The 12,468-nt window shown below is 45.9% G+C and overlaps 1 protein-coding gene across 6 annotated transcripts in view; it reads left to right on the top strand.

Annotated features, from left to right (window-relative positions):
• UBE4A (ubiquitination factor E4A) overlaps window positions 1–11,759 on the top strand; it is a 66,452-nt gene extending 54,693 nt beyond the window's left edge. For all 6 annotated transcript variants that reach the window (XM_085859157.1, XM_085859158.1, XM_085859153.1 and 3 more), the window contains 3 exons: window positions 10,850–10,997; window positions 11,102–11,259; window positions 11,476–11,759. In XM_085859157.1, the coding sequence (XP_085715283.1) occupies window positions 10,850–10,997; window positions 11,102–11,259; window positions 11,476–11,593 (424 nt within the window). In that variant the 3' untranslated portion in view covers window positions 11,594–11,759. The remainder of the gene's footprint in view (window positions 1–10,849; window positions 10,998–11,101; window positions 11,260–11,475) is intronic.
• The last annotated feature ends 709 nt before the right edge of the window (window positions 11,760–12,468 follow it).

Genomic DNA, 12,468 nt, shown 5'->3' with positions numbered 1-12,468 from the left:
ATTTAGACGCAGGTGGAGGCCATTCAGCCCATCATGCCTGCACCACCCCAACACCACACCAATCTATCAACACCAGATCAAAAGCGGAAAAATGTAAATGTTTTACTCTTTTATTACTTTTTTTTGGATTTTATCCAGTTTTATTTATTGTTTTGTTTTTTCCAGGGCAGTGGACATGGGCTTAGATGGTTTTGGGTTAAAAAAACACACAACATCAATCAAACAGCACTCAGTACACATGATGCACACAATCACTCATCAATGCTCAAGCTACCAAGTCCTGCCAACAACCCCATACCCCTCCATCTCCATAACTTCCAGGTACCTATCTCATTCCAATTTAAACTTATCTTCTGTTTGTGCTGCCACTACTGTGGTGTACTGAATAGAAGATGCTGAGCAGGCAGACACGAGCGGGGGAACAGTCGAGCTGGGCTGTGTTGCACAAGCGCGAGCGCGGGCGTACTTTGCCCGCGGCTCTCCTTTATTGCGTATTCAGCACACTCACGAGCCGGGCGACTCCAGCATTACTACAACGCCTCAGGCGGCGCGCACACCTTATATCCCTTGCAGACCCGATGACCACGCCGACCCCTCCTCCCATCATCATGCCCCGCCCTGCATGCCCGCAGGCTACACCTCACTCCTCCCTCCTAAAACTATGATTATTAAATGATCACCATCATAATAAGCATAAACAACACGAAGGACTACGGTATAATAGTCGACAAGGCACAAAAAATGAAAACAGCGAAGTATAACAGCACATCACATCATATAATGCGTGAAAGCGAGCTAATGGAGCTGCCACGGCCAGACTCCGAAGACGGAGGTGCACACAGCAAACTCTGGCCGCGTTACCGATATGAAGCAGCAAGGCGAAAAGCACAGCAGCCCTACACAGCGGAAACGCCCCCAGGCGGCTCATGCTGACATGGCCCTCGGCGAGGCCGTGGCGATCTCCCGAGCAAACCTCCCCCGGCACCATCAAACGCCTCCGGCCCACTCCCCCCAGGCAGACCCGACGTAGATAAACATTCCGAGGCCGGAAGCCCGCTGTCTGGAAGCCGTGGCGCCAGCGCCAGCCTCGATCGACCTTGGCTGGGGGCGCTGAACAGCGCCGCTGGCTGGACGCACTCAATGCTCCAAAACAACCCACGTACCACAATCAGTTGAGACGCCAACGCCCGTCTAAACGGCCTTGAGCGAACACAGAGAGCTGCGCCCGCAACCAGAGGTGGGGGTAACGCCGACCAGCGCACCAGTCTTGGCTCCGAGTCGATCTCCGAGACCGATTTGCCCGCGGCTCTCCTTTATTGCGTATTAAGCACACTCACGAGCCGGGCGACTCCAGCATTACTACAACGCCTCAGGCGGCGCGCACACCTTATATCCCTTGCAGACCCGATGACCACGCCGACCCCTCCTTCCATCATCATGCCCCACCCTGCATGCCCGCAGGCTACACCACAACTACCTTTCCAGGGACGCCATTCCATGCATTAACTACACTCTGAGTGAAAGACCCCTGCCTTACTACTGTCTTACCTCTCCTCTTCTTTACTCTTAACTCCTTAACTCTGCCCCTGGTCCTATCACTGTCTTCTCTGTTGAATAATTCATCTGTACATATTATATCTCTGCCTTTCATTATCTTAAACATCTCTATCATATCTCCTCCTTTCTAGTGTAAAAAGCCCTGTCTCCTTCAGCCGCTCCTCATAGCTGCTAAGTCTAGCTCGGCCCGGATTCAGTCTAGTAGCCCTGCGCTGAACCCTCTCGATGGCATTGATGTCCTTCCTGAGTTGTAGTGCCCAAAACTGCACACAATATTCTTGATTTGGCAATCACTAAATTCCTATACAATGTTAACACCACCTCTCTTGATTTGTAATTGATCCCCCTCCGAATACAACCTAAAACCCGATTTGCTTTACCTGTAGCTGACTGGCACTGTGCTACCTGCTTACCTCCCGTATATGTATGACCACCCCGAGATCCTTCTCCTGTATGACACGCTCCAAAATTACCCCTTGCATCCTGTAATCTCTATTTTCATTGTTCGTTCCCATCCCCAACACCTTACACTTGCTCAGGTTAAATTACATCTGCCAATCTTTAACCAATCTATACATAGATCAATACTTTCCTGAATCTGTTCACCACCCCCTCTGCTATCAACCTTACCTCCAAGCTTTGTGTCATTTGCAAATTCGGAAAGCTTACTCTTCACCCCATTATCTAAGTCGTTGGTATAAATAACGAATAGTAATGGTCCGAGTACTGATCCCTTTGGTACCCTGCTATCTACATGCTCCCAGCAAGACATCCTCCCACTCACAGCCATTCTTTGCTTCTTACCAGTAAGCCAGCTTGCAATCCAATTGGCTACTTCACCAGCCACTCCACAAGCCCTCACTTCCATTAACAACCTCCGATGTGGTACCTCATCAAACGCCTTCTTAAAGTCGAGATATACAATATCCACTACCTTTCCATCATCCACCCAATCTGACACTGCCTCACAGAACTCTAAAATATTCATGAAACAGGAACTACCTTTGGTAAAACCACACTGACTACCTTTAATTAGTTTGTATTTGTTTCAATGGTTCCTCATCTCGTCCCTAATTAATGTCTCCAACACCTTCCCCACAACTGAAGTCAAACTAACAGGTCTATCGTTTCCAAATTCTTCTCTGGATCCTTTATTAAATAATGGTGTTACATTTGCTACTCTCCAATCCTCCGGTACCTGTCCTGACTCCAGAGAACTATTGAAAATATCTGTTACCATCTCGCTGACCTGCTCAGCCACCTCCATCAATACTCTCATGTGCATATTATCCGGACCCGGAGCCTTATCTTCTCTTACATTACCGAGCTGTTCCTTAACTTCCTTCACTCCAACCTGGATCTTCTGTAAAAGCCCTTCCTCATGTCCGGGGGGTTTCACCCCTACCTGGACGGATGGCAAAGCTTCTCCCTTGATGGCTACAACCGACACTCGGAGATTCATGCGCGTGCGTCAACGGGGCGTAATGGCGGAGAGGAGATCCACCCAGGAGGAGCACAGCACAGAGGCACTGCACCAGGACAGCACACGGCTACAGTTTCTTAAAAGGAATACATTTAATAAAAATAGATGAATATTTACAACGGACAATGATTCAAAAGGTAATGATAATAATCATAAAGTAAATATATCCTGCAGTCAAGATGCCTCTCACACAGACTCAAATACAGACAAAGGGGACACAAAATGAAAAGAAAAACCTTCCCTTTGAACTATTCCTGTACTTAGCTTGGCCCAGAGCTGATCCTTGTGGATCTGGAATCGAGACGCTTCTAGCCGCACGTGCAGACGCACGCAAATGGCGCTTCTCTCAGAGCAGGACAAACACACGCCAGGCAATCCACGAGCGGCACTCCACATCAAGGTTCAAAGCCCCAGTGTAACGGCTTTGTGTGCTCCGATTGTCCTCACCGACCCGACCAAGAGCAAAAGGACAGCGTCTTACTTCACCATGCGAGCAAAGTCGCCTCAACACGAATTCAATGGCCGTGTCGTCGTCCTTGGCAGGAGCTCACCCTCCGCTCTCGCCTTTCCAAACAATGCACCTCATGCCTCCACTCTGATCACGGCTCTCCACACAATGCACAAGCCCACTGCGTCTAATGCCTCTTAAAATGTCCAGCCGACTGATCACAGCTCTCCACCAAAAGTGCGCAAGCCAACACTGAACTCCACTCTCCTCTGTCCTATTTTATCCTCTGCCTCCAGGACGTGGCCTGCTTGTACGAAAACCAGGAAAGTGGGGCTTCTCCAACTCGGCTAGCTTCTGACATCACGCCCATCAATCGTACCTCGGGGGTGTGACTTTGCTTGTTGTCAACCTATGAAGGCGGTGCTTCTGCCTGCTGGCACGTTTGCTTATTTCAGAGATGTGTTCCCCAACTTGCCCACCACCGCTGCACCGTCGCCACTGCCCGCCCCCGCTGCACCTTCACTACCCGCTCCTGCTGCATTCACCACTTCCAATATCCTCAGCAACCGCACTCCACCACCGTAAACAAATATCTACAAATTTCTCACATTTTGCTACTTGCTGTAAATTATCTATCCGTTCCTTCAACCTGGTCATAACTATCCTCAAGTGGGCTATTTCCTCACACTTCGTGCAACAGTAAGTACCCTCTGATTCCTCTATTCTTTATGTGGCCCACATTGAGCATCTATTACATTTTATGAACTCCTTTTCCTTTCTCCTTCGGTCTCTTTTTATACCCTTTTTCACCCCCATATTCTCAAGGCCCGAACTGACTTAAACGCAAAACATGAGGCCTCCCTCTGCTTCTTTCAATAAACTAACACAAATACCTGCTAAACTATTATGAACACAACTACATCTTTCTAAATACAAACCCATAGCTCCTGACACAAATCTCGAAAACAAAATACGCAAATCAACACACAAAAAATACTTGTCTTGTTCTGGTTGAGCTTACACAGTCTCGTGCAAACTACCAGAAGTGATGTCCTCACAGTTGTTGGTGGTGGTGTTGGTAGTTGGGTTTTAATTTTTTTTATTTCTGGTGAAGGAGACGAAGAGAGACACCCTGCTTCAAGTTTTTGAGGGAGGAGGGGGGAAAAGGACTGAGCTGAGGGTTCAGGAGCAACAACGACTGGAACAAGAAAGCAAAAAGGAGGCAGAAGATGGAGGGCACGTACACTCGACTCTCACAGGCCTGACTGAACGTGAGAGATGAATCAAATGATTCAACACAGCAGGACGCGATTTGGGACAGAAAAGTTGATGAAAAACACAAAGAACAAAGCAGAAATATAAACGAAACAGCAAAACACAACATAAATGGTCTGGGGGAACTTAGCTTAGATTAACTGTGAGGAAAGCACGCCAACCAGCCGTCGACGTGCGTCTGTCCCCAACAAACCTTCGTCAAGAATGAGTCTGCCACAATAGGAGTGGACCAGCATCACACGTACATCAGACCAAGTGGGGTAGATAAATTGAATCCCAACCATGGAGGTCATTATTGAGCCAGCTGGGTCTCATTTGACAATCCAATGGCGGTGTGTCAATTATAGAGAGACAAGCTTGACCTGCTGGAGATTACAATCCATAATTCTGAACACTACTGCTTTCAGCTGGATTTGAAGCCACAACTTGAAGGATCCCAGTCCAGTGTCCTCACCAGGAGGCCATTACAATGGACCGTGGATTATGATTAAATGGAGTCATTGTCGGTTGTTGGTAGTTTTTGTTTGGATTCCCTCTCCGCCTGGGATTGTACAATATAACTGCATCTCAAACACTTTCCCAACGGAAACGATGAGCTCTTTGATTGCTTTGAACCCCTTTGAAACGAAAATCATGACAATAGCATTTCTCCACGCTCGTATTTTCCAATCCGTTTCCTTCCAGTTTATCAAATCAAGTGAATGTGATTTGATCAGCACATAACAAGGAAACCACAACAAGATGATCTGCTCACTGATGGAACCACTAATCTTGGTGATGTTTTTTTTAGCCCCTTTGGTGCCACTTTGCTCCTCATGTCTTGTGTATGACAAATGCCAAATATGAACGACATATCTACGACCATAAAGCAACTGCCAAGAGTAAGCCTCCCCCAGCACCTGCGATCCATTTATGGCCATGCTTATGTCAGACCGCCATATGACCTTGACCTTCAACATTTAGGGATATAGTGTAATTGAAGAAAATGTGTCCCTATCTACAGTCGACTGATATAAAACACAATGTGTATTTGTGTATGTGTCTGTCCCCTTTCATAAGCGCAATTTGAGTCGGGTTTTAAAGGCCAATCTTTTCACAATACCGGGTGTTCACTTTGGTCGAAAGACCCAGTGGACCCGAAAGACCCAAATAAATTATGACTGGATATTCACTCCAGTCTTTTTCAAGACAAAACAAACTTGGAAAACATTTTTTATAAAAGAGTAATTACATCTCTTTTGTTGGAATTGTAGACAGTGACTTGCAAACCGAGTCTCAAGGTCGGTGTTCAGAAGCATTTAAAAATAATAATAATAATAATAATAATACAAGGTGTAGAAAGGTTAAATTTGCTGCACGTGATGTGGGGTGTGTGCACAGTAAAACAAGTGTTGATTTACCTATGGAGGATGTCTAATGAATGAAGAAGATAAAAGCACACCTGCTGCTTGGCCGAGGCTTCATATTTTGGCATGCTCACGAGGCTGTACCGTCAAAATGAAACATCCCAGAAGATAAAGACATATAATCACATTTGTACATGTCATGTTTTAAAATAACCTTTTTTCTTCCTACGAATTGAAACGTCATATCTTCCAGTCTCCTTGAATCGTTCAAATAAAATAATTCCAACTCGTCATTTTTGCCGGGCTTTCCATATTAGTCAATCCATACAACTGAACATCATGAAGATCAGAGGAAAATTATTCAAGTTGTGATTTTAAAAAGGTGCTTTTTGTTAATTTCATCACGATCTGAAAAAGGTAGTTCAGGACACGAAACAGATGTCAGGTGCACAACTCCAATGCAGGTACGCTCTTATGATGAATGAACATGCCCCCAAAGGCAAGAACATGCCTCAAAGCTGACCTCCAAATCCAGTCGCCAACTTGACATCCTAGGTCGTGCAAAATCCTTCCTTGGCACACCTGAACTTCTAACCACATTCAAAGCTTTCATCCGCATCCTGATGGAGTACTTCTCTTCCCCTATGAGTTGGTGCTCCTGCCTCTCACTTTTTTCGGCTTCATGCTGTGGAAACCAAGGCCTTTAGGATCATTGGTATCTCCCGCGATGAAGCTGTTGTGGGGTCTCTCACGCTCTCACCGCAGACAGTTCGGTGGTCTTTCTGTCTTCTACCATCTACTCTCTGGCCTCCCCCCCCCACCCCCACTCTGTCTGCTCTGTTCGTCTCCCCACGCCCCCCACTCACCCATATTTCCGCAGGGCGCTCAAGGTCCACCAAAAACTCCTTCTGGTGTAACTTCCAAAATCACGAATCACTGCCCACCTTTGGCACAAACTCCCACACTCTCTTCAATCCCTCTCTTCCTGCCAGGTCTTCAAAACAGCTGTTCACCACCATCTCATATCTTCTCGTATCCAAAACCATGATCTTTTCCACCCCCATTAATCCACTCACGAGGATTAATCAAATTCCGTTTTCCTTCCTGAAAGTCCCTGTAGTGTCCATCTTGTTGTGTACCCTGCATTCCCCACCCCATCCCTCTTCCTTCCACAGATCTCCTCATGTCTCTGTTCCCCACTGTTTTGTCCTTTCCTCTCCCACGCCTCTTGTCTCCTGCTCCGCTTGTTATATATTCTGTGTGTTTGCTCTTATTTGATCCTCGATATTGTATACAAAAACAAAAAAAACAGCTTGCCTTTGAGATTCCGCATTGGCAAAATTGAGTGACGACAAAAGCATTTTTTTTTCAGACCGCCATTTGACCTTTACCTTTAACCCGGAAATGTATGATGTAACGTATGACTTGGTCGAGTTTTGGTGAAACATGTTAAATTATCTATAATTGGGTCATGACCTTAAAAATGGAGGCCAGGTGAAATTTTTTTTTTTGCGTCAACCCCACATACTTTGTCTTCCCATTATTGATTCAAAATTTAATTCTGGCATTTCCTCGTCACCGCGATCGCAGCAGACATGGAATGAGGTCTGCAAAGGTGAATGGAAGTTATGAACCAAGTGTTGAAAGAATGTGGAGCGTTTATAAATTTGCAGAGGGCAAAGATGATGGTAATTTTAAGGATACTTGGCAAAAGCTTGAAGATTTGTGTTGAGGGAAATGAGTTTGAACAGGCCAGTGAATCTGAGTGTGTCAATGACGTGTTGAGACATCATGTGAACTGCCACAGAGGGGCAAGAGGTGATTACGATTGGCAAGGGAATCTTTCAACAATAAATAGCTTGAGAAAAAAAATGGTGAAAACTTTCCTTTTGAGTATTATTCGACTTCGAGCCGAGACCTTGGACACTTAAAAAGTTTGACATCAGGGCGATATAGACTGGTGTGCGTGGAGGACTCGAGATTGAAGATCGAAGCACAAAACAGGCGTTTGGAATCTATGGGTGTCTTGAACCTGCCACAAGGTGGGGAAATATTAACAGTGTTACGGATCTGTCAGTTCGGGTCACAAGAGGCTTCTCGGACCAATTTTCCGACCTTCGATCCTGAAACTCACGAGCCACAGATAACTCCGTTACACGACGGGTTGCTAAGCAACCATGGACGCCGTCTGAGACTAACTTTGGCCGGGTCCTCGTGTTCAATTCCCGCATTACCTTCCTGCCAAATTAATCCCCCCCCCCCTGATCAACGGGGACCATGCTGTCAACGCCCCACGACTGTCAATCAAGGATGGCCGAACGATCCTGTAAGGGAGACGCTGGCAAATGACTAACCGTACCAAAACAGCGGGACAGAACTCCCATCCACTATTTACATTGTCGTGTCTCACTAATGGAGGAAAGACTATCGCGCAGTTTCGAAACAGTTTATAAAAGCCAAAAGGACACGTATTTACAGGCAAAACAGTTATTTACACAGCTAAAAGAGTGTCACAAAGAAACAGGATCTTACCCTTAAGTATACAAGCCCCTTTGTCAGTCAACTTAACATGACAACGCACACAGGCGCCTCAGTAACTCCGGGGAAACGAGATGAGAAAGAGGGATAGACAGAAAGAGACGAAGGTGGTGGGGCTTGTTGGCACCCTCTCGCTCACCCGACGTAAGCCTGCGGGCTTACGTTGGTCCCAACATGAAAGAGTGGAGGGTGAAAGAAGAGGGGTGATCATGTGGTGCGCCGTGTGGGGAGAAGTGCGTGTGAATGGTCGTGGTGTGACAGAACGCAACTGTGAATGAGAGTCAGTAACCCAGCCCTGAACAGGTCGAGGGTGTAATTGTTGAATGCTCTTATGTGTTACAATTGAACAAATTAAAAATCGGGATAGAAAGAGAATGCGAGTCAGTGTGTTGGCCAGCGCGTCCAGGTAAAACCTCCGCGCTCGTCACATCTCGCTCCACGGCACCGGCCCGTTTGTTTCCACAGTGGCTTGCTCTCGAGGGTTCAACTTATCTCTCGGATATTCCCTGGATGCATACCAGCCCTGGTCATGGAATTCTCCAGCCTTATAAAACCCTGATAGAGGCTTGGTCCGGGAACTGGCAGCTCTTCGTGTAGCTTCCTAAATGGTGTGCTCTCATTGCCATGTGGTTGTCATTGGTCGAGCCCATGGTCCTGCAGCGGGGTCGACGGCCATCTCCGCCCATATGTGGTGCTTTGTTTTGAGGCTTCTTGCCATAGAGTAGGTTCACATCCCCAGTCCGCACCACTTTATGCCAATGGCTATTGGATTTGTAGTGAATTGTAATATTATTGGGTTTTGTAAAGTGTAATTTGTGTTGCAAAGTGTGTATGCACATGCTGCAGATATATATATATATATATATATATATATATATATATATATATATATATATATATATATATATATATATATATATATATATATATATATATATATATCTATATATATATGTATATATATATATATATATATATATATATATATAGATAGATAAGCCTGGTGTTGGCTTAGAGGTTAGGGTGGTGGCTTGGGATCCCAGGGTCATGAGTTCAAGCCCCGTTGGCTGCTGAATTAACACCAGGGGGTTGACTCAGCCTGTCATCCTTCCGAGGTCGGCGAAATGAGTACCAGTGTACTGGTCCCGGTGTATGCCCCGGTTAGAATAGGTGTACCATATCCCTGTGTGTCGTAAGAGGCGACCAGGGTTGGCGTCAGGAAGGGCATCCGGCCATAAAACATTGCCTCAAGAAAAAGCCAACCCCTGCACAGCAGGGAAAAATGGCTGTAAAAATGGTCATATATATATATATATATATATATATATATATATATATATATATATATATATATATATATATATATATATATATATATATATATATATATTAGAAAAAGATTACTTCCAAAGGGGGTTCAAATGTTCCTCCACAAACACAACACATTTCCCTGTCCACTGATACGAGGGGAGAGGTAATGTAACTAAACAAAATGTGATGGATATATCTAAACTCCAGAGTTCCTCTGTGTGTTGGATGTGACTCCCTCAGCCCTAGGGTCTTCCAAAACCTTAACAACATAAAGAGATTTCGAGTATCCAAAACAACCGTGGTCGATTTTGATTTGCCCTTGTTAAAGAAACAATCACCCAGATCTGGTGGTGCTTTGTTCGTATGTAGCACAAGACTGTGGGGTAGCATCGTTCCTGGGAGTGCGGCTGTGCCTTCGATGCAGGGTCCTCTGGTGAGGACACGAATTTGGAATCTGTTCAGGGTGCCGGCAATAGCTCACCTACTCTTCGCAAAGGACACTGTGGGATCCTGAACGTCCACCAACGAATGCCGATAGACGGGATGTCTGTTTAACGTCCATCTGAGGGATGGTACATGTATTGGTGAAACACCGGATGACAGTTTATAGTTGGGTCGGAATTTGAACCCAGGCTCGACAGCCTGGAGGTGAGTGTGTGTACTTCCAAGCCATACCGTCAGCCCAGATTTGGTCATTATCGACCATAAACCACACAAAATTTGACAAGTTTTGAAGCACGATGTCGGTGTGGAATAAACGTCGCTCTCGGTCAGGAAAGTAAAAGAGCTTTGAGTTTGCCATGGTCGTCATAGCTTCTATCATGATTGCTTTCTTCTCATTTTCGTTTTGTTCCTTCTGATTGCCCTTGTGTATCTGATAATGCATCGTAGAGAAGACGATTCCTTCTGTGCGGCCGTTTCTCGTGATGAGCGTTCGTACTCGCACCAGCTGCTGCTTCGTGCTGCAAAGGCACTGGAGCGTGTCCGGCCCGATCCTGCCCTCAATGCTTCATTCCTGGAGTTCGTTCACAGGGTGCAGGTACGTCATGTCCACGTTTCACCTTCCTCCTTCAAAACAACAATGGAATGCTTTCACCAGGCTTGAGAATCTCACGAATGCTTCCTTTATTCATTCCTATACAGATGCTCGCTGAGCAGCAAGAAAAGGAGAGTGAGTGTTGTGCTGACTCTCCTGATGACTTCCTGGATCCCATCCTGAGCACGTTGATGCTGGATCCAGTCATCTTGCCTTCATCGCGTGTGTCCGTTGATCGTGCTACCATTGCACGGCATTTGCTCAGGTGTGAATCGAGGTAGAATCTGAGCTGGGGAGTTGAACAAGACAGTGGGTTTCAATGCAGAGACTTGTTAATAGTGATAATCTTTGTAAGGGATGTGCATCTTGTAAGTGATACAAAAGTCTATCCCTGATTAAAAAAATGTTTGGGGTGGGTGGGTCAAACATTCAATCACCATGAGACACACACTTCTCGTTTTAAACCCTTTCCCCTCCACAGTGACCCCACTGACCCATTCAATCGCACACCGCTTTCCATGGAGCAGGTGAAGCCCGACTCGGAGCTGAAGCAAAGGATTGAGAGCTGGCTTCACGACAGAAAGATGAAAAATAAATGAAAGAACGTTGCGCTGTCTGGATCTGTCCTCTTGCAGCTCATTTTGTTTATTCGATATACAAATCGCCAGCAATTGATTCTCTTCTCTGTCTATCAGCAGGACCAGTTAGAGGTCAAGGTTACAGCTTTGATTTAGTGTTAATAAGCAAATAAAACTTTAATCCTCATTCTCTGCCGATGTGACGGTGAAAGTATCATTTCATGGGCATGTCTCCTGAATGTGATACTGCATCCTAATGCCAAAACAGGCCATGTGAGGTTTGTATTTTTTTGTGTATACAATGTCGAGGCTTTTGGAGGAGCTCAAATATAGAACGGATCACAGGTTGCAATGGACTAAAAGGAACAACAGAAAGAGAGGAGGGAAATGCCAACAGCAAGTATGAGGGACAAAATGGAGGGAGACAGATAAACGAGGGATGCATGGGTAATGATGAGGGCTCGGGGAGGACACACAGGGTGAACAAGAGGGATATAACCATAAGCTCTCGGGAAAGAAAATTTTCAAACTTGGAAACAGGTGGGCTTGGGGAGGCTTCACGAGTTGATAAAAGATCAACGTTTTGGATTTGGGAAGATCTGAGATGGTGGTGAACAGCTGTCTTGAAGACTTGGAGGGAAGAATGAGATTGAAGAAATTATGGAAGTTGGTTCCACAGGTGGGAAAAAAAAGAGGAACGAATGAGTTGAGGTGAGCATTGATTCTGGATTTTGGGAGTTTCACCAGGAGAGGGTTGATGATGGATGGACCACGTGTGCCCTGCAGGAACCTGGGTGGTGGGGGTGGGGCGGTTTTGACAAAGCATGGGAAGACCAGAGGTTGAAAGACTAGAAAGGAGGCAGAAGAAGACAGGCCACCGACGTGTCTGCGGTGGG

This window comes from Eptatretus burgeri, chromosome 16 (assembly GCF_056783735.1).
Source record: "Eptatretus burgeri isolate ZD-2024b chromosome 16, Ebu_testis_v1, whole genome shotgun sequence".
Taxonomy (NCBI): Eukaryota; Metazoa; Chordata; class Myxini; order Myxiniformes; family Myxinidae; genus Eptatretus; species Eptatretus burgeri.
The sequence above is the reverse complement of the archived record's forward strand: the minus strand, read 5'-3'. Positions and strand labels throughout refer to the sequence as shown.